The sequence below is a fragment of the Neolamprologus brichardi genome, chromosome 5, assembly GCF_056152115.1.
Source record: "Neolamprologus brichardi isolate AB-2024 chromosome 5, ASM5615211v1, whole genome shotgun sequence".
In the NCBI taxonomy this organism is placed as follows: domain Eukaryota; kingdom Metazoa; phylum Chordata; class Actinopteri; order Cichliformes; family Cichlidae; genus Neolamprologus; species Neolamprologus brichardi.
Genome location: NC_142108.1, coordinates 36,388,307 through 36,410,749, shown reverse-complemented (window position 1 = coordinate 36,410,749; position 22,443 = coordinate 36,388,307). Strand labels below are relative to the sequence as shown.

The following is a 22,443-nucleotide window of genomic DNA, read 5'->3' as shown; positions in this document are numbered from 1 at the left end:
ATTGTAAGGAGGTCACCTGTGCAGACAGGTGTAGGGGTGGGTTTAAAAATCGATTTGAGTTTGAATAATGTCATATCTGATAAACATCGTCACACTTTCCCCCAAGACAAAATCAGACTTCCTGCACAGCTCTGTCTCTGTGTGCTCTGCTTCCCTTCAGCAGCATCAGGTAATGTTCACATGTTGATTCATGGTTTTCTTCAGTTTTTGATCTATGGCAGAATATTTTTAAGGTTATTTGTATTTGTAAGGTTATCTATAAGAAGTCAGGCCAGGTTTCTGCTTCCTGTTTTTTTGTTTTATCCTCAGTTACTTTGACACAAAGGCCTCTGCTGTGATGCTCACACCTCTGTTGAAGCACAGTGTCAGCTTTGTTTTATACACAGATATAAAAATATGTACTGATAAATGATCAGAATTAGAATACTTGTGACTGACTGAATCGAATCAGTTATAGAAATCAGTGGCGACATTCAGCCCTGAACAGGTGTGCCTCTAAATACAAATTTAAAAAAAAAATAGAAAAAGTTGCATTTCCTGCGAAAATGCAGTGTGAATGCCGTGTAGTGCACTCTGAAAAAAGCAGAAGAAGCAGAACTATCTGCTGAAAAGAGGTGTAGAAGCTTATCTCTTTGCCTAAAACTGCTTTATTTAAAAGGGCAGAGTAAGTGCAAGAGGAGAAGATGTGGAGCATCGGACACAGGTAGGATTCGAACCTGCGCTCCCTGGTCTTAAGGCGGCTACTCATCTCACTGAGCCAAACCGGAGCAGAAGAGGCTTGTATTGAAAAGAGGTGGAAAAAGCTGAACTTTCTGCTGAACGTGAAGGAGCTGCTGAAGAGCTGAGAATGGTCCCATTGATCAAAATGGGCCAAAAAATGGCATAAAAAGCTTAATATTTCAAAAGGTATAAAAGCTATGAGCACCAAAAGATATCTGGCATTAGCAGAATCAGAACAGTTTAAATTTTGAACGGTGAAAATCGGATGAAAACTGAGGGAGTAGTTAAGCAGCAAAGAAACGGAGCAATAATAAAGTTTAAAGAGAAACAGGAACACAATCGTGTGAATGCCGTAAGGCACAGCACACGCTGTCATCACGTGACTCACTAACGTCATACTGAGCACAATGTAAAAAGGAGATAAATACTGACAGGCACCAAACATATTGTAAAACTGCTATAAAACATAAATACTAAAATTATACGAAATGTTAAAATTATACAAATTCTAAAATTAGATGTCGTCATATCACTGAACTCCGCTTTAATGCAAGTGCACGAGCTGTAAAAGTGCGTAACGGCTGTGAACACATGTGACGTCAGGTCCGCGGGATCGAGCAGCCTCGGCAGCGTTTTCAGTCAGAAGCTTCTCTAGAGAAGGTGGGTCATCAGCTTATCCTCACCTGCTCCTCTGGGCCTTGTGCTATGAATTTCAGGATTTCTGGTCATTCAGCGCATTCACTCGAAGGAGGCGGAGCTTAGGACAAATCATAAACGTGGACAGGTGTGCTGTCAGCAGGTATACGAAGATAGGAGGCTAGGATAGGAAAGCATCTTAGCTGTGACTCAGACGATTACTGCAGTTTGTTTTGCTGTGCAGTCTGACGAAGAATAAATGCATCAAAATGTCATCACCGTGTGCACCAACCGTGTTCTCAGAGAAAACCCGCCATTTTATTCTGTTCATGGTGATGGCGCCCGGCAGGCAGACTCCGGGGTGACGTCACAGGTGAGAGTGTAACACTGACCAACGTGAAGTTTAAACTGTCAGCACACAGAAACGACAAATAATACTTGCAGATGGTCTTACTGTAGATTACAAACATTTACACTGGTGTGACTGTGTGAGGTCATGTGACTGTAGCAGAAAGAGGAACAGCACTGGTTTTACTGGTTTCAGATTTTACTGGAGTACAGACACTATTTACAATCTGCAGAGGGGCCAACAAACAAGATGGACCACTTCCTGTTTACAGCCAGGCTCTGGCGAGCCGCCGCCTACATCACAGACAGTCAAAGAGTGAAGCCAGCAGGTGAGACAGATGAAGTGAGATGTCTGCAGCTGCAACATTAGCGACTTTGTGCTATGCTAAGCTATCAGCACTTCTAGCTCCGCCCTCTGACAAACACCTGGAGTTTGTGCACAAGTAACTGGGCACATGGACGCAGCTATGACCAGGACACACACCTATGGAGGCGGGCCCAGTGGATGAGCCTCTGATTGCATCACCGGAGCATCGTGTGCGCGTTTCACTGCTGCTGCCAGAGCAAGCCAATCACAGCTCAGTATTCACTGTGACATCAAAGAACCAGTGCGCGGCTCACGTGCACACTCCTGGTTCGGAGTTAATCCACCACACGCGCGTTAATCCTTACATGTGAGCGAGTGTCACAACGACAATTACGTTCACGTGTAAAAATCCGCTGTTCCATCGCGTCCTGCGTCACGTTTCTCCTGGTGCATTTGTTCCCGTGGACACAGATTATGATGGCATCTCTGTGAGCGGTTCGGCTCGCCAAGAAAACTGCAAAAAGTTTCATAGTGACCTTTGTGTGATGGCGAGGGAAGCATTTAAATGCACGCCATCACACAACGGTGACTAAGACAGTTCATGTCAGGGTTTGATGCCAATAACAGAGTGGCGTCCTGCGGTGCTTTACATTACTGTCACATGTCGAAGCCGTGACGAACGTTCTTAACGTGACCAAACAAGTGAAGCTGCAGCGGCACGAAACACATGACCTCGTGCTGAACGGGAAGACGAACGTAAGAATGGCGGCGCTCGCTCTGAGGGTCAGGAACATCTTCGAAATAGTTCACGCACAGCGGATGATGATGAAGACGATGTGAGGAGGAGGAGTCTGTCTATCGCAGCTTTGTCGCTTTGGTTTCACACCGGCGCTTTAAATTAAAACATCAACAGGCTATACACTATATACACTGCTGCCAGCCCCGGAAACAGACGCCTCATTGGGCCACAGCCAGCCAATCCCAGAACAAACATTTGTTTTAGTGTCAGGTTACTGAGTGGGAGGAGCCAGAGAGCAGAAAAGAGGGTAAAAATGTTTGAAACACTTAAAAATAAAATAAAAAAAACACCAAGAAAACTCCCAAAAGTTTAAATAAAAAAAAACTTTAATTTTTCTGACAAACGTTCGATGAACCCGAAAAAAAAAGACGTTAATGACAAAAAACTGTCGCGTTCACACAAATGTCTGTCAGTTTGATTACATGAGACCCCGCCCCCTCAGCGTCAGTGACCCCGCACTCTAAGGCGTCTGTCTCCGAGCAACAGTCTGAATCTGACTCCACCTCCTCCACCTAACTGTTAATCCTCCACCTCCTCCACCTCATGAGTCCGTTTCCCCACACTGACTGGCCGGGCCATTATAAGTAGGCGGGGCCAGAAGCAGGACTGAAAAAACAAAATCAAACCCCAGAAAAACAAAGATCTGTCCAATAGAAACAGTAGCTGCCTTATTGACCAATCAGAAAGCCCTATGGGTGCGGGGACCAGAGTCCTCCGTGGTCACAAGTGACATTACAGGTGAGGGGGGGTTATTGCTGGAGCTCCAAGTCGCTGCTCACTGATTGGCTGTGATGTTTGTTGCTGAACAACAGAAGCCACAGCTGAACAAGAATCAGCTGCAAGTTTAAAAATAAATTTTAAAAATAAAAAAGCTCCAGAGCTTTGACCAATCACAACAGAGCGGGGTTAAAGCCAGCAGAGGGTGGGGCTAATTCAGGCTTCGGCCACCCCCTGGTGGCATGTGGCATTATGGATAAACATTTGCTACAGGTGCTGGTGAAGGACAATCTGAACGAGACAAGTCAGAAAACAAAACTTGAAACAACTGTCCAACAGGCGAGAGGGCGTGGCCTCCACAAGCCCCGCCTACACGGTGGATGCTTTGTCTCGAGGACTGCTGCTGCTGCTGCTGCCACTATCACCGCTGCTGTTGTTGTTGTTGTTGTTGTTGTCGTGGCCACCGGGTGACAATACGTTACTCTGTGTCCTATCAGATGTTTTGGGGGCGGAGTCTCTATCTCCAGGAGAAATGTGGGCAGGGCCAGGGGACGACAAGGAGGAAATGCGGGTGGAAGATGCGCGGTATGCTGCCGTCAGCTCGGCCAGACGCTCTGGAGTAGGCGCCCACTTCGCAAAGCCGGCGTCGTTCTGCAGGAAGAGAACGGCAGTACCGTGTACAGCCCGGTAGTACATCTCATCCCTGAAAATATATAAAGTAATCAGAGTATTAGGCTACTACAATCAGAGTGATTCAGTGTACACAATATTAGCATTACAGTAGTACGAGTACCTTTTGCAGATGTGCTGACTCCCTGATCGGTACTCATGCTCGTAGGCGGGAATGCTGAGTTGATGACGCAGGAATCTACTTCCTTCCATGCGAGTCAGAGCTGGAGTCACGGGGTCACGCCACTCAGGCACGAACACGATGAACGACAGAGGCTCCGAGGACTGGTCCAACAGGTCCTGAGAAAGACAGGAGACGGATCAGAAACCCTGGATCACAGTCCCTTTCAGAGGCCGGATCAGAGACTAGTACTGACCTCGAAGTGCGTCACCATGGCGTCCATCAGCTCCTCGCAGAACGGCGGGTTGGCTTCAAACGAGCCGCTGACCGGACAGAAGGACAGGAAGGGCCTGAAACACATGCCAGATCGTTACGCTGGGACAGGGAGAGTGGACCGACTGTGCAGCGTCCAGCTGTGTCACCTCACCCTCTGGACCCGAAGAAGCCGTCGGTATCAGGGAAGGCGGAGCAAAACTGTTTGAAGTAGCAGTTGAGCGGCGAGGCAAAGCACTCGAAAGAAACGCCAAACTGACGGTTCAGCGTCTCAAACACCGACACCGGCAGCGCCCCCTGCAGGCCGCTCCCCTCGTTAGCACCACTGCCGAACATCACCTGCACACACACACACCTGGTTAGCTTTGAGCAGCTGATGAAGCAGGTAAACAGCGAGCACGCCGTCAGCTGACCTGGTATCTCTTCAGGAGGCACCAGACTCTGGACAGGAACTTGTCGAAGCGAGGGTCGTCTATACAGCTGTACCTGTACAGCAGCTCCTGCAGCGAGACAGAGTAATCTGATTACAATGCGTTACTCACCAGCTTTTTGATGAGTACTTTGATTACTCTTTTGAGTCCTTGTATTACTATGTAAAAAGTAAACAGATTACACCGGAGGTACTGACTAGTTATGTACTCGGATTACAATTTTTAAGGTAATCGGATTACCACGGGGCTACTGACCAGTTTGCTGAAGTGTCCTCTGTTAACTTTGACCATCTCTCCTCTGAAGCGTAAACACGCCATGTCATTCTCAAAGTGAAGCTCCACACGAGGCAGCGGCGGCGACGGGATCGCCAGACGCACCGGGTAACAGTAGACGAGGCGGGACTGCGGCGGGGACGCACACGCCTCTGAAACATGCAGAGACAGAACACTGTGGGCTCAGACAGCCAGGTACACAGGTGAATCACACACAGGACTGAAGTGTACCAGTGGGCGGGTCCTGCAGCAGGCTCAGGTGTGTCTGGCGCAGGCGGCGGCTGTACTCCGCAGACAGCTGGTAGATCTTGGAGCAGATTCCCTCTACAGAATCTTTGGCGACGGCGGCAACGTGAGGACCGCACTGCTGCCTCAGGTGCTCCAGACGGTCCTGCAGATACACCAGCGACAGGCGACTTGAACAGGTGATCTACAACCAATCGCGTAACGAGTACAGATGACGCGACGGTCACAGGTTACCATATAGTCCTCCTTGCTGGCGGAGTGATCTCTGCGCAGCCAGTTCATCGTGTCCTCGGCGTTCCATTTCACCACCTTCCTGCTCTCCGGGCTCGCATTCCTGCATGGGTGACAGGTCAGAGGTCAGAGGTCAGAGCGCGGGCCCACCTGATAATCTCAGCAGTGGGTCAGCTGGTCCTACCTGGAGTCGATCATCTTCTTGGCAGCTTCAGCGTATTTGAAGAGCAGCTTCCGAGCCTCCTCTTTGTACTTAATGCGAGACAACCTGCCACACGCAAACCAATCTCTGATCAATATATTAATCTGCACGTGATCTCTGATCAATATATTAATCTGCACGTGATCTCTGATCAATATATTAATCTGCACGTGATCTCTGATCAATATATTAATCTGCACGTGATCTCTGATCAATAAGTTCAGTCTGTTTCTAGTGTCAGACATTTATCACTCAAATCTCATGTTCTCCTCACAGCAGGAGCACGAGACGCCAACGCCACTCGATTTTAAAGTCACCTGATGGGAATGTCGTTCATGACCTCTCGGAACATCGACGGGGAGATAACAGGGTCACAGTCACTGGGCAGTAAGGGGTCGTGACCTTTGTCGATTACTTTCCTCTCCAGCAGCCAGCGGTTGAAGGACTCCCGGGGCGGATCGATACCTGAGCAGAGAACCAACACCTGGTCAGAGCTCACATTCACACTCGGGACAGCGCCAGTCTCTGATGACCTTTGACCTTCGCCCTATCTGAGGATGTGTCCTCCCTCCACCTCTCACCTGTGGGGGCGGAGCTACCTGTACACTGCACGTGTGGCATACCTTCCCTCTGGTGGCACAGCTCGTGGTAGTGCTGCCTCAGCTTGGTGACCAGCTGCGCTCGCTGGAGCTCGATCTCGGGGTGGGGGGGCAGGTGGTGGCGGGCGGGGGCCTGCTCTCGGATCACGGCGTTGGTCTGCACGTCCAGGTCCCAGTAAATCCTGAAAACACCGACCAATCAAAAAGGTCCTTCGACAAAACAAAACAAAACAACGTGCAGTACTCACACAGCTGGTCTGTACGGCGCGGGGGCGGGGCTCGGTGTGGTGGGTGTGGCGGACTGGGCCTGTTTGTCCTCAGGGGCGGAGCTCCAGGGTTTGACCCCAGGAGTGCTGGGAGAGATGGGCGTGGTCGGCTCCACCTGGTAACAGACAGACCTGGTCAGGGTTCGCTCACCTGCACTCGGAGCATCACGCGTCAGTCTGCTCGCACTCTGCTGTGATTGGTTGTCAGGTTACTAATCGTGGCATAAGAAATGTAACAGCGGGCATGAAGGTCAGCATGTCAGCCAATCACAGCAGAGCATCTTTTGGCTCATCCAACCTAGGACTCCGTTTTACCTTAGCACGTTTGAAGCTGTTAGGTCCTCCCCCCTGCTCCTCAGAGCTCCTCCTCTTCCTCTGACCATTACCAAGGTTACTGTCCCCGCCCTCTGCAGGAGCCGCGTTCAGACCTAAAGGATCAGACTGCAGACACAGATCGATCAATAACTGCACATCAATCAATAACTGTAAATGATCAGCACAGGCAATACTCACAATAACATCATGCTGGCCGAGCACTGGCACCTCCCACAGGCTCTGATTGGTGAATCTGTTGAAGTAATATGGCCGATTCTCCCGCCGAGACCAACACTTGGACCATCCAGCCTGAACCAACTCATCTGGGGGGGAGAGAGAGAGGGGGTAATCGGGGTGGAGTACGGTGGGTGGGACAGGTAAGAGGCAGACGAGCGTACCTGGGAGCTCAGGTGCTTTAGAGGCAGTGGACGGAGAAAGGGGTGGTCCCTGAGATGAGGCGGAGCCAGAGGGAGCCAGCATCATGGCCGCCTCCCCCTTCACCAATCCCTGGCTGTCATTGGACATCTTGGCAGTTAGAATGACATCACGTGCCTTCAAAACAAAACACAGGTGAGAATGAGTCAGACAGGTGTGCAGCTGCACTCAGAGGTTTTAAAATAATGGTATCGGTTTGAAATATAAATGTATTTTGACAGAAATGCCAGAATCTCAGCTCATTTCAACACTCGCCAAACAGCAACGATTAACGAGCAGGTAAAAATATATAAACAGAGCGAGGATGGTTCACGACACGTACACGCCGTCGGGGCTGAAAGCCGACATCTCGTCACTCTCAGACCAAAATTGACTGAACCAGCAGCAACAGAAGATCCAAACTACGTTTCACGTTTGATGGTCACGAGTTTTCTCTGACTTTGGCTGTTTTGATTCCACCAGGATAAAAAAAACACTTCCTGCACAGCTCGCTCGCTCTCAGTGTGCTCTGCTTCCCTTCAGCAGCATCAGGTAATGTTCACGTGTTGATTCATCGTTTTCTTCAGTTTCTGAATATTTTTAACATTATCTGCTATAAAAAGTTATTCCAGGAAAATCTGCTGCTGGCTTTTTGTTTTATCCTCAGTTACTTTGACACAAAGGCGTCTGCTGTGATGCTCACACCTGTCTCAGTTCAGCTTTGTTTATACACAGATGTAAAAATATGTGCTGATAAATGATCAGGATATTAGTGACCGAGTGAAAATCAGTGAGCACACCCAGCCCTGCTCAGAGGGCCATACAGATCAGACAAACTCATCTCTAGTTTGATCAGCGTTACAGGTGCTCGTTCAGGTGTGTTGGCGCGTGCGTGCATTCAGGCATCTGTGTGCGTGTGTGTTGTGGCGGTCTCGGTGCTTGCTCCGCTCCCGCGGGTTAATGTGGCGCGCTGACGTCAGACGGCAGCAAACAGCCGATCAGTGATTAAACTGATCACAATGATCGATGGGCTCAGACAGATTTTAGCGCGCTGTCGACACGTTTGATCGTGTTTTCTTACACGCAGAAATGAGCGCCATGGTTACACGCATGCGCGGTGCAGCTTTCCCAAACAAACAGGGAGGAGGGAGAGAGGGGGAGGAGGACAACAAAAGGCTGCGGCGGCTGCTCGGGAGCCCGGGACCGACACGGACACGCGGTGACGGCCGGTCCGGCTCTGCGGTGGGGTCAGGCGGGGCAGCACGCTCAGTAAAGGTCGGGTTCGGAACCTTCGCGCGGTCACATCGGCAGTTAGCCGCCATTAGGCTCAGAGACCTGCGGCTGTTCAGGCGCCACTTCACTCACAAGATGGCGGACACGCCCCTGCCACAGCGTCGCGCGCCCTCACTAACATTTCTGTTCCGTGCTCCGAGCTGGGCCGCCCCGCGCGCCGCTGTCCAGCCCCCACCGGGAGCTGACACCTTCCGCCGCGTGTCGGTGCGCCCGGAGCCGGCCCGCGGGACCGTCGGCGCTTACCTTGGCCGGTTAAGTCGCGGACAGTTGCGGGTTCTGCGCGTTGTTTCGGGTCCTCCGCTCCGCTCCCTCCCCGCCTGCTCAGACATCTTTACAGGGACCCGGACAGAGCAACTGCGCAGGCGCAGCGCCCGACCTCCTTCCTGTCCCGAGGTGTTCCACTGCGGGCGCCATGTTGAAGAGGTCAAAGACGCTGAAAGCCGAGAGATGTGACCAAAAACATCCATCAAAGAGTTTTAACACACACACACATCAATGAACGTGAGGGTGATGCCCTCAAAGGCACATTTTAGCCCTAATTTATTTAATAATGCACAGAACTCAGGTGGCGTGGCTGTTTTAAAACATATGTTTTGCTCAGCAAGTGTGATCCAGCTGGCCACTTCATTTGTCAAGCCTTTAAATCTCATGACTTAACTCTTATAATAACCAGTGGCGGAGCGGGGGAGTGGCTTACTGGGCTTAGTTAGATGCCTGGCTGACAACTGTATAAAACAAAAACTACACACAATATTCGAAGCACATAGTGCACACTGTGGGAATTTACGACTGTGCGTAAATCCCCCCTAATATTGGTATGATCCGAGCTCAGACACTGAGGGGCGGGGCAGCTGCTGCCTGCGAGTGCGCTGTTGGAGAAGCGCAGACAGAGGAGAACTGAAGTTCGACCAGGTACCCTTGAACAGACAATTTATATAACAGTTTTCCACTCAACATGTGAAAATCTGAATCATTTTGGTTCACGAGCAGTGGTCCTGCCATCCCTGTAAAATCAATATTCAATCCCAATCCTGGAAAAGGATCCCTTTCATCAGGAATCTCCAATCCACTGGAATAGTCCAACAGCATTTCCTTTTCAAATGCAGTCAACCATCCAAGCCACGAGTCCAGAATACACCTCGTGATGCGATGTCATTTCAAACCAACCAAAGATCCAGCTGCTTCTGTGTTCTGAAGGTCTGGTCCAGCCACCTCCACAATTTGTCTTAGTTTGAGAACCTTTGACTCAAGCAGCCTTTTTCGCAAAAGCAAAACCTGTTTTCAGTTCTGATCCGTCACATCCAGAATCAACCTGACTTTGGTACTTACATGTGTTCCTTGCATAAAGACTGACGGTCATCTCTAATGGTATCCAAACACGACTTCAGTCTGTCTGCTACAGATTGTAATTTCACATTATTGTTAATCAGTGCCCTCTGAACTGTGTGAAAACTTTTTTTAAAGAACAAATATCCGTCAAACATGCTGTGAAACATGTCTGAACTTTTCTGTGGTGCCTGTTTTATTTACAGCCACATTAGAGACAGGCACGTTTACATTCAGCTCTCCAAAATAAAAGCTGAAAGCTGTGTTTTATGTTGTTTTTGTGGAAAGTACAAGTTACAGTGATTTAATGATGTTTAAAATAATTGATGAATCATCTTATAAATCAGGACACACTGTTCTCTCCGACAGGCTTCCTGAAGGATTAAAAGCGTTTCTATAGGTAACACTGGTCCTGTTTTTAATTGGTATCCGACCAATAACAAAATTTGCAGTATTGACACACACGTGTGGATACTTCTTTAACACGCTATGGGTAGCCCGGCCATGCCCCACAGCTTGCATATAAAACCTCTGTGCAGAAGTGAAACCAGCGATTGTTTGATGTCCACTTGGTAGTGCATGTGTGTGCTTAGTGCGCTCCAACCCTGCTTTGCTGCCAAAAGGCACAAAAGCACCTATCTGTACAGGTGCAACATGTAACGGAGTGGAGAGACTGTCACTCAGAGAACCAAGGTCACAGTGTAACCACACAGTTTGTTGGCCTTCACACCAAACTGCAGAACATGAATCTTCATATTTACAGGATCATCTTGTCTTTCCTACGGAGCTGCTTGCACAGAGAGATTATCAACAACATTCAAACTCGATAAGACTGAGTGTAAATGAAACAAACACGTCTCTAAGCTCCACAGCTCTACATTTACATTTCAAAGACTAATAGACATCCTATTTTATTATAAAAGCTTTATTCTGACCCATGAATGTAGAAAGTTATTAGTACTCATGTATGTCTGGGATGTTTGTGGATGAAGCATGTATCTGCTCCTCGCAGCTTTCGCTGGCTGACCGTGACCGGCTGTCAGTGAGAGCAGAAGCCTGTCTGTGTCTGTACTCGGATACAAATGGAGATAAAGCTGCTCTCTTTCTGTCATTCTCCCCTCAGGATACGTGATGATATCTGCCAAAAAATATCAAAATAAAAACACAATTCAAAGATTTCTAAACTTTATTCAACACACTGATGATCAGCTGCTGCAGGACTTTTTCCAACAAAACAACCAATCAGAGTAGGAGAGTGTGTCCCTCCAGGCAATTAATTTAGCACCAGCTCTGATTAAAGGCAGAGGAGTATGTTGATGAGAACCAGGTGCAGGTTTCCCGTTGTGAAGGTCAGAGGTCAGAGCTCTCCTGCTGCAGCAGCAGGTCCACAGCAGCCTCCACGTCCTCCACCATGTGACTCGGCTCCATCAGGTCAGGCTCCGGTACCAGGTCTCTGTGACCGTGAAACACCGTCTCCATGATGCTGCTATTCTGGTCACTAGGCAGTGGGAAACGGGGATTGTAGACACCTGTGCACACCTGAGGACAGGTGCATGGGAAGATAAGCATTTTTGCACTCTTATTATTTTGAACTCAGATGTGCTTTTATTTTGAAGGACTAAATCGCTGATGCTCAAAATCAAAATTAGGCTTGATAGCCCTGATTTACTGACTTGGTGTTGGCTCTCTGCAATACAGTATCACTTCCTGTTCCTGTTCCTGTTCACAGATGTTTTTGTTTAGCCTGTTTAGTTTTAGATAATGACTTATCTTATGGTGTGATCGTCACATGCTTTATCCAAAGAGCACTCTCTGTTGATTCACCCACTAATTACAGTCACAGTATTCACTCACTGTCTTTAGGGATTCACTAACTTAGCTTAGCTTAGCTACGCTTAGCTTGCAGCCGAGTCGCTAGCAGCAGGGCCTCTTCACCTGTTCGTCCTGCACTTTCCTGCTCCTTGTGTCAGACATTTAATCACTCCTTGGCCTCCTTTACTAATAACAATACATGTCATAAATGTAGCCTGTTTAAAGCTCTGGAGGCCAGGATTACTGAATTGGGGAGGTGGGAAGTAACCAGGTAATTATACATCGTTACTGTGCTGAAGTAGAAATTTCAAGTATATGTATCTGAGTATTTAATTTTTGCTTTTTTTGGAAGCATAGTCCTAAACAGAAGCCCCAGGTACACCACCAACCCGTTCATGTGTCTAACCGTTTTTCCCCACTTGGTGACACACCTGCTGGGGGTCAAACTCTGGTAATTGGTGATTCTGTTCTCAGACATGTGAAGCTAGAGACACCGGCAACCATAGTCAATTGTCTTCCAGGGGCCAGAGCAGGCGACATTGAAGGAAATTTAAAACTGCTGGCTAAGGGTAAACGTAAATTCAATAAAATCATAATTCACGTCGGCAGTAATGACACCCGGTACGCCAATCGGAGGTCACTAAAATCAATATTGAATCTGTGTGTAACTTTAGGCTTTTAATTCATTTGAAAGCCCGATGCTTAGCCTCGTCCACCGCAGCTGTAAAACTCAGAAACCAGTCTTATTGGTTATCATCTACCGTCCACCTGGACCTTACACAGAGTTTGTCTGATTTCTCAGACTTTTTATTTGATTTAGTGCTCAGCTCAGATAAAATAATTACTGTGGCTGTTTTTAACATCCAGGTAGATGCTAGAATCACAGCCTTTGCACTCCAACCTCATTATTTAAATTCATTTTTTAATGACCATCCACCATTCAAAAAAAGAAAGAGGTAAACCTCAGAGGTGATGTACGTACCAGGATAGAGTGGCACTGAATTGCAGACATCGGCTCCTCCTCTGCCATCACCTCACTTCCCATTCCCCGGGCAACCAGCCTGGTGGTGGTTGTCACAGCAGCATGCCGCTGAGCCAGGTAACGGTTGTACAAGTTAGCACCATAGATGTCCGTCATTAGGTTGTCACTAGGAAACAAGAAGACAGTTGGATTAGCCAATAAAGTAGATACTGGTTCCCAAAGTGTGACGCTGGGTCACACCATCAAGTGATTGCTGGTGGGCTGCAAGATGCAGCGTAAAATACCATCAAAATCTATAATTAATTAAACTCAAACGCATTCAAAACTTTGTTGTGGAAAATCTTAAATTGCACCACCATGTGAGTGATAACATTCTACATGCATGCATACAACTGGTGTCAGGAAAGAGCTTGCTATACTAAAGTGAGAAAGTGACGTTACTATTACTAATATGACATGATTAAAATATGTGATTGACACAGCAAACAACATTTCCAGTACAACTACAAACAAAGCCATGATTAAATTATACTTTATTTTTTATTTATCTGACCAATTCCCAATTAGGAACTGCTTTATTTCTCAGTTGGAAAAGTGAAACTGCCACAATAACAGGACAATCAAATAGAGAAGGAGCCATCAGCAGATGTTGTTATAGATGATCTTTTACTGATGATGTTACAGATGGTGTTGTTATAGATGGAGTTACAGATGTGTGGCTAGAGACGGTGTTGTTATAGATGATGTTGTTACAGATGGAGTTGTTACAGATGTCATTATAGATGTTGTTAAAGATGGTGTTTTTACCAATGCTGTTACAGTTGGAGTCGTTACAGATGTTGTTGTTACAGATGGAGTTGTTATAGATGTCATTATAGATGGAGTTGTTACAGATGGTGTCGTTACAGATGGAGTTGTTATAGATGTCATTATAGATGTTGTTACAGATGGAGTTGTTATAGATGTCATTATAGATGTTGTTACAGATGGTGTTGATATAGATGTTGTTACAGATGGAGTTGTTACATATGGTGATGTTACAGATGGAGTTGTTATAGATGTCATTATAGATGGAGTTGTTACAGATGGTGTCATTATCAATGTTGTTGTTACAGATGGAGTTGTTACATATGGTGATGTTACAGATGGAGTTGTTATAGATGTCATTATAGATGGAGTTGTTACAGATGGTGTCGTTACAGATGGTGTCATTATCGATGTTGTTGTTACAGATGGAGTTGTTACAAATGTCATTATAGATGTTGTCACAGGTGGTGTTGATATAGATGTCATTACAGATGGAGTTGTTACAGATGTCATTAAAAATGTTGTTACAGATGGTGTTTTTACCAATGTTTAGGGATGGGTATTGATAAGATTTTCACGATTCCGATTCCATTTTCAATTCTGTTTAACGATTCGATTCTTTATCGATTCTCTTATTGATTTTTTTTTTTTTTTTTTTAAAAAGGAGAACACTAAGGTCACTTAGCTTAGATCTTTGTTTTATATCTTCTCTTTGAACAAGATAGAAATTTAGGAGTAACATGGCCTTACAAACCCAACAGTGAGATCTTAACAGATCCAACCTACGGCTCTTCAATGGGGTGTCACAGGGTCCCCAGGAAAAAAAAATTGTGAATGTAAAATAATAAAATGTTGGGTCTAAATCAGACCCCGCTGATCCCAGAACTTATTCCCATGAAAGAAAGACAAGGCAACAGCGATCGATCTTTTTACTTGCAAGGGGGGCCTTGTCCGTACCTCAGCACATCACAAAATTACCTCTCCGACTGCCCCCTCTTGCTCCCTTTTATTGGCAACGTTCACACAATAAACAATAGTTTACAACACGTACCTTCCCCCCGTAACCCCCCTTGGTTACAAATGACAAGGCACTGTGTGTCTGTTATGTGAGAATGTGTGTGTGTGTGTGTGTGTGTGTGTGTGTGTGTGTGTGTGTGTGTGTGTGGCACGCTGCTGATCAAAGGGTCATATAACATAAAAGCACAGGAACATCCTTGGTCATAAAGAGGGCAATCTCCCCTCACCCTAGATAACACAATGAAGCCCTACAAAGGGGAGGACGTTTACCACATCAAACAGACCTTCACAGAGGGTGTTCCTGTGATCAGAAACACTACTGCCCCCCTCCCAGAATCTTAAGGATCTGGGGAGGGGAGGACAGAAAGGATTCTTTAAAACCTATGTACAAATGGCAAACATAAGAATGACAATATTTAACAATTCACCCTGACATAAAATAAATATTCTTCTGTAGCAAGACAGAATATCCAATAATGTCCCTGCCTACAATTAAACACATTCACTTACCGAAAATCGGGGGCATCTGCTGTGGCAAATGGGTGCAAGCCTTTTACCACAAACTGAGTCACTGCTCGGTGACATTCGTCTATCCTGGCCTGAAAGGAGACGCTACGGTAGACTGCAGCGAGAACTGCCAGCATCTGAGCCAGACTCTGTTTGTCTCTCTCATCATGGTCACCTAAATGCACAGTAATGGCAGGTTTTGTAATAAGGCAGATCGCGCTAACATAATACACACTGTTAGTTGATTATTTACCTGCCGTATTAACGGGAGAGGACGTGCAAACGTTACCGCTGCTGCTGGGTTGAGATTCACGAGTCCGGAGCGGAATTAAAAACACGACATTCATTTAAGGTCATCGCGTGTTTTGTGAGCAAATGCTTTTGCATATTCGTAGTGTTTCCTCCCTTAAATGAAATATCTACTTTGCAAGTATTGCAAGTTGCCCTGTTGTCATCCGTTCTCGTAAAGTACAACCAAACTTTTTAGCGTTTGAGCCGCCATGTTTCCTGCCAGGTAAATGACGCTCCGCAAAGTGGTGACGTCATTCGGGGCGACTGGAATCGATAAGGGAATCGATAAGGGAATCGTTTGCAAAAATGGCAAACAATTCCAAGGAATTGAAACAGTGGGAACCGGTTCTCAACAAGAACCAGTTTTCGATACCCATCCCTACCAATGTTGTTACAGTTGGAGTCGTTACAGATGTTGTTGTTACAGATGGTGATGTTACAGATGGAGTTGTTATAGATGTCATTATAGATGTTGTTACAGATGGTGTTTTTACCAATGTTGTTACAGTTGGAGTCGTTACAGTTGGAGTCGTTACAGATGGTGATGTTACAGATGGAGTTGTTATAGATGTCATTATAGATGTTGTTACAGATGGTGTTTTACCAATGTTGTTACAGTTGGAGTCGTTACAGATGTTGTTGTTACAGATGGTGATGTTACAGATGGAGTTGTTATAGATGTCATTATAGATGTTGTTACAGATGGTGTTTTACCAATGTTGTTACAGTTGGAGTCGTTACAGATGTTGTTGTTACAGATGGTGATGTTACAGATGGAGTTGTTATAGATGTCATTATAGATGTTGTTACAGAGGGTGTTGATATAGATGTTGTTACAGATGGTGTTTTTACCAATGTTGTTACAGTTGGAGTCGTTACAGATGTTGTTGTTACAGATGGTGATGTTACAGATGGAGTTGTTACAAATGTCATTATAGATGTTGTTACAGAGGGTGTTGATATAGATGTTGTTACAGATGGAGTTGTTACAGATGTTGTTGTTACAGATGGTGATGTTACAGATGGAGTTGTTATAGATGTCATTATAGATGTTGTTACAGAGGGTGTTGATATAGATGTTGTTACAGATGGTGTTGTTACAGATGTTGTTGTTACAGATGGTGATGTTACAGATGGAGTTGTTATAGATGTCATTATAGATGTTGTTACAGAGGGTGTTGATATAGATGTTGTTACAGATGGTGTTTTTACCAATGTTGTTACAGTTGGAGTCGTTACAGATGTTGTTGTTACAGATGGTGATGTTACAGATGGAGTTGTTACAAATGTCATTATAGATGTTGTTACAGATGGTGTTTTACCAATGTTGTTACAGTTGGAGTCGTTACAGATGTTGTTGTTACAGATGGTGATGTTACAGATGGAGTTGTTACAAATGTCATTATAGATGTTGTTACAGATGGTGTTTTTACCAATGTTGTTACAGTTGGAGTCGTTACAGATGGAGTTGTTATAGATGTCATTATAGATGGAGTTGTTACAGATGATGTTGTTACAGATGTTGTCGTTACAAATGTCATTATAGATGTTGTCACAGGTGGTGTTGATATAGATGTCGTTACAGATGGAGTTGTTACAGATGTCATTATAGATGTTGTTATAGATGGAGTTGTTATAGATGGTGTCGTTACAGATGGAGTTGTTACAGATGTCATTATAGATGTTGTTATAGATGTCATTATAGATGTTGTTACAGATGGAGTTACAGTGTTGTTGTCATTTGTCACAGATTTCGATATGGATGATATGGTTACCCCACGGCATAGATGGTGTTCAGCCTGCGGTTGCAGTTCTGCTGTCGTAACACCTGCTCAGCATACTGGTAGGTGACCAGACTGGGTTTTCCCAGCAGTGCCTTGTACTCCAGCTCCCGGCCCGTCAGCTTCCTGTAGACTGACTCCAGACACAGTAAGAACATCCCATGGCCAAACCTACAGCAACACAGCAGCGGTCAGAGCCATCAGCAGGACGCCTCCACTTTAGCACCTGTGGGAGGTCTGTGGTTGTTACCGTGGTGATGGGGCCTCAGCCATCCACAGCAAGTCCGTGTTGCAGGCTAAGACTGGCAGCTGTGCTGAGAGCTGGGTGTCATACCCACGCTCTGGCCTGCCATTGGTCAGAAGCACGTCAATCAGCAGCTGCAAATTGGTCTCCCATCTGACTGGCTCCCCAAACAGGATGATCGCTATGGAAACACCGAAAGTCAGAAAAGGAGCTGATGAAGAAAAGCCATTCCACTTCCTGTGTGTTGGCTGTCTTACCTTGTATCTGGGGGAGACTCTGTGGTGGAGATGACTGAAACAAACAAACAAAGTGATGATGGAATGAACAAACATAACTCTGGAAGAAGAAACACTAATGAGCATGTGCAGTGCAATTTAACTTACTGATTACTGTAATTTTTGCTTTTTTAAAAAAATCAGCACTATTTACCAGATAGAACGAAGTCTCATTCTCACCAATCAGAAAGTGTTTGCACAAATGGCTCTGAGTTTAATGTCTGCAGGACTCACAGGAAGTGTGGGATTCCTGCTGTGGTCCACCATGTCCAGCAGGGGGTGGTGTTCTGAGAGCTGCTCCATGGTCATCACCCTCTGAAAACCCAAACTGGAAGAGCCATTCAGGATTGCAACACCCAGATTTTTCATTCAGAAAATTAAAGTCCCGCAATCAAAAACTCTGAGTGAAAAACACCTCACAGTGTCTCATCATCCAGACAAATATTAGGAAAAATTGTTAAAATCAGATTAACAAGCAGGATTAAGGTTAACCTGGGGGGTATTCCAGGAACTGTGTTCATCAAACTCTGAGTTTAAAAACAAACTCTGAGGTGATCAGCCCTGAACAGCTGATCAGAGTTAGTTCAGCCAACTGAGCATGTTCAGCCTGAGTTAAGCATGTGCGCAAGTAGAGAAAGGAAGCCAAGAAGCCAAGAAAGCGCTTTGATTTTAATCCAGGGAACCGAAGAATGCAAAGACATCAGTTTAATCACTTTGCACCACTGATTTCATCAATGCAGACAGAAATGATGTCATTTTTAATAATGTCAGTTATCACAACTTGAATCCATCCATTCGCTTATCCTTTTCAGTGTTGCGGGGGCGCTGGAGCCAATCCGAGCTGTCATAGGGCGAGAGGCGGGGTACACCCTGGACAGGTCGCCAGTCTGTCACAGGGCCAACACACAGGGACAGACAACCATTCGCACTGTCATTCACACCTATGGGCAATTTAGATTGATCAATTAACCTATCCCCACTAACTGCATGAAATAAAAATATAGAACGGAGCCCATGTTCTGATCTGGTTCTGGTTCTGGGTCGACCTGCCGAGGCTGACTCAGGTGATTTTCAGTGGTTAATGTAATCAGATTACAGTCAGACTGTCTGCAGTGACTTTAAACACATTTAGTTCAGCTTTAGTTTTAAAGTCATCTCAGCCTGAACTCAAATAAGATCCATTTATCCATCAGAGTGATTGATTATAATGAACCAGATGATTGATCGGTGTGATTGATTATCATAGTTTCTGTAAAAACATCTGCAGATTAATTGTCTGCTCTGAGCTTGGACAGAATTGACTTGAATGAAGAAATGAGTCAGCTGGTTCAGGTGCAGCAGAGGGGAGGAGTCAGAGAGAAACCATGGCAGCCAGCAGGTTAGTTTGGAGTCTGTTACCATGGTAACTGACTCAGCGTAGATGTTAACAGTATTTCTGGAACAGAAAGGTTTCCTTCATCTCAGGGTTAGCGCACTCAGAGCTGCAGCTAAACCTGGAACTCCTCGTGATCTCTGTGAGCACCAGGATGAGGTCCTGTCCTGTTTTCTGACCCTGATGAACTTTGAGGAGGATACGTGTTGGCGATGTGCGTCACCGGCCCCTGTCCAGACACAAGGACGCATTTATCGTGGAAACTCTTCATCATCTGCAAAGGACTGTGGGAAAGGACCACCTGCTCCGGTGTGATCTACAGACAGACAGAGACATGAGTGGTCCGAAGAACAGCTGTAGATAAAAGATGGACCCAGCCACTGACGGCGCCTCCACGAGACAAAGTGACGCGCTGATGCTCTTTAGTGTAAGCCGGGCTTTAAAGATGGACGCTCGGAGGTGCTGTAGACTTGACGTGGTCCCACGATTCTACATTCATGTCAGGAGGATTCAGGATGAATCCTGGCGTCCAATCACAGCACAGATATGAGCAACAACACAATGAATTAAAACATTTTAGGGCTGTCAATGTTAACGTAATGCAATTAAAATTTTAACACAAGTAACCCATCTGGAGCGCAGAATGACTCAAACTGCCTGAAACGTCAGTTTATCCAAAGTCGGTCCGTTCTGCGATCCACGTGGTCATTGTGCTAAAAATGTTAACACGTTAATGTTAACACGTTAATGTTAATCGTGTTAATGTTAACACGTTAATGTTAACCGCGTTAATGTTAACACGTTAATGTTAACACGTTAATGTTAATCGTGTTAATGTTAACACGTTAATGTTAATCGTGTTAATGTTAACACGTTAATGTTAACCGCGTTAATGTTAATCGCGTTAATGTTAACACGTTAATGTTAACACGTTAACACTGACAGCCTTAAACAATGTTCATGTCAGCTGAGCTGCTCCTTAGAGACAGGAACAGTTACATCCAGCTCTTCAAAATAAGAGGTGAAAGGTGTGTTTTATTGTGTTAACTCATTACTGTAAAGTCAAAGTCAGTAAAATGTGTTCAGAATCAGCAGATAGATGATTCTGCTCTCCTGCATCAGCTGCCTTTAAAGAGTATCGGTACTCGTATCAGTAGCTCTACCAACCAGAGCCAAGCCCTCGCACCATGTGACAGTCATGTGATGTTAGGGCTGTCTTCCTCCTCTTCATCACCTCCTGAGTTGAATTTAGAGTCATGGGACCTCTTAAAGTTATAAATTAATGACATTAAAGCTCAACAGAGTCCCGTGAACACGGAGAAGCCCTCAGTGTGTTTGTGCAGCCGTGTCACAGCCGTGTCACAGCTTCCACGGCGAGAACAGCCGAGCGCAGATTAACTTTACCAGAATCACCTGAGACACACACACAGGGAGGGCGGAGGCTCACTGAGAGGTGAGGAAACAGGCTGACTATGTTAAATTATACGTAAGAGTCCAAAAAAGCTCAAATAATCGATCGATAAACGGCGCCTACACAGCTGGAATCAAAACAGGAAGTTCTGCAGCCTCCTACCTGGACGTCCAGCAGGTGAGACAGCTGCTGGGCTTTGTGGCGTCTCTGGCAGCTTCCTGCATTGGTGACGAAGACCGTGGGAAATAGGAAGTTGTTGTTACTGTCCAGGAGCTTCCTGAAAGCTCGCCGAGCAGCTGGGATCACGGCGGACCCACGCACCAGGACGCCATCCACATCGAAGATGACGCCCGCCTGACGGACAGGTACGAGAGAGAAGTTATTCGCTTTTCCTCCATCATGTGAAGAAGCCCACTGTGGTCCGACGAACAGTAATCAATCAATAGATTATCAATAGTTATCAGTCACACACTGACCTGCCTGCTGGAAACACGTCTGACCGTCTGCTGCAGGAAACCTCGACACCACATGACGCGCAGCTCCCTCTGCCACTCATCGCTCTTTATAGCCACACAGCTGTGATGTCACCAGTGGGAGGAGCCTGATGCAGCACACTTGTGTTGTCACCACAAAAAAAGCTTCTGTTCAGCTGACGGTATTTCCCTGTGACACAGACGGAGATGAGAGATGGGTTACCTGTGGAGGAGAAGGCGTGGCCTCGAGATAACCTGGTCGTGTGAGTTTGGTCATTAGTTGATTAGCTCCTATATTACGCTGATAACAGGAAAAATAGATCCTGTTAAACACTCAGCTTTAAGTCTCAGACATGGGATCTATAAATGAAGTGTAAACTGTACCTGTACAGGTGGGAGGAGTCACCTGTACAGGTGGGAGGAGTCACCTGGATCCAACAGCACCTCAGCTTCAAGTTGAGGTTCAGGGTCACGTTTGGTTCACTGGAGATAAAGATGCTGAACCAGAACCAGAACCAGAGTCCTGCTGTGTTTCAGCGCTGCTGTGCAGGAAGGACACACACACACACACACAGACACACACAGACACACAGAGAGACACACAGACAGAGACACACACAGACACATACACACACACAAACAGACAGGCACACATACACACACACACACACACACACACAGAGACACACACACACACACACACACACAGACACACACACACACACACACAGACACACACACGTTTCCTCCTCACATCACATGCAGCGTTAGGTTATTAATCAGCCTCATGCTGCAGAACGTTGCCACCAATCAACGAGCAGATTGAAGCCACATGATGACACAGACTGAAGTACTGCAGCAGCCTCAGTGTTGACAGCACAGCGTGGTGCTGCTGATGAACCTTTGACCCCTGCTGAGGTTAAAGGTAGTGTGAATGTGAGAGCCACAGAAGAAGCATTGTTACCATAGCGATGGAAAACCTTTGATATCCAGCTGGAAACAAAAGAATAAAACAAGTTTAGCTGCACAAACATGTTCACAAACATGCCATTTTCTTCTGCTTATCCATTTCACGGTCATGGGGGGTGGAGCCTATTTTAGCTGTCACAGGTGAGAGGATGCACGCCAGTCTGTCACAGATGAACTTTTCCCTAAAAATCACGTTTGTGATTCTTTTTCCCAGTTTTGAGATCAGTTGCACTAAATTACTGTCAAATCTCTACGTTAAAAGCGCCGGAGGAGGCTGCTGCTGTGGTTTGGTGCCGTCATTCAAGTCTCAGGTAAG

The 22,443-nt window shown here is 46.1% G+C and overlaps 2 protein-coding genes across 2 annotated transcripts; both read right to left on the bottom strand.

Annotated features, from left to right (window-relative positions):
* Positions 1 to 1,885: 1,885 nt before the first annotated feature.
* pcif1 (phosphorylated CTD interacting factor 1) lies at positions 1,886 to 9,207 on the bottom strand. The gene is made up of 16 exons (XM_006801866.3): positions 9,104 to 9,207; positions 7,552 to 7,705; positions 7,352 to 7,476; positions 7,154 to 7,279; positions 6,821 to 6,954; positions 6,597 to 6,754; positions 6,291 to 6,438; positions 5,956 to 6,039; positions 5,775 to 5,874; positions 5,526 to 5,685; positions 5,277 to 5,446; positions 5,004 to 5,090; positions 4,745 to 4,929; positions 4,574 to 4,667; positions 4,321 to 4,496; positions 1,886 to 4,230 (listed from the first exon to the last, which is right to left on the bottom strand). Exons 2-16 carry the CDS (start codon positions 7,676 to 7,678, stop codon positions 3,897 to 3,899), a joined length of 2,208 nt encoding a protein of 735 aa, XP_006801929.1. The 5' UTR covers positions 7,679 to 7,705; positions 9,104 to 9,207; the 3' UTR covers positions 1,886 to 3,896.
* Positions 9,208 to 11,391: 2,184 nt separating this feature from the next.
* LOC102784666 (haloacid dehalogenase-like hydrolase domain-containing 5) lies at positions 11,392 to 21,666 on the bottom strand. The gene is made up of 10 exons (XM_087841398.1): positions 21,543 to 21,666; positions 21,162 to 21,348; positions 20,848 to 21,039; positions 19,478 to 19,590; positions 18,137 to 18,230; positions 17,885 to 17,918; positions 17,634 to 17,808; positions 17,378 to 17,554; positions 12,981 to 13,146; positions 11,392 to 11,725 (listed from the first exon to the last, which is right to left on the bottom strand). The coding sequence occupies exons 2-10, from the start codon at positions 21,213 to 21,215 to the stop codon at positions 11,537 to 11,539; spliced, it is 1,194 nt and encodes a 397-aa protein (XP_087697524.1). The 5' UTR covers positions 21,216 to 21,348; positions 21,543 to 21,666; the 3' UTR covers positions 11,392 to 11,536.
* Between the last annotated feature and the right edge of the window lie 777 nt (positions 21,667 to 22,443).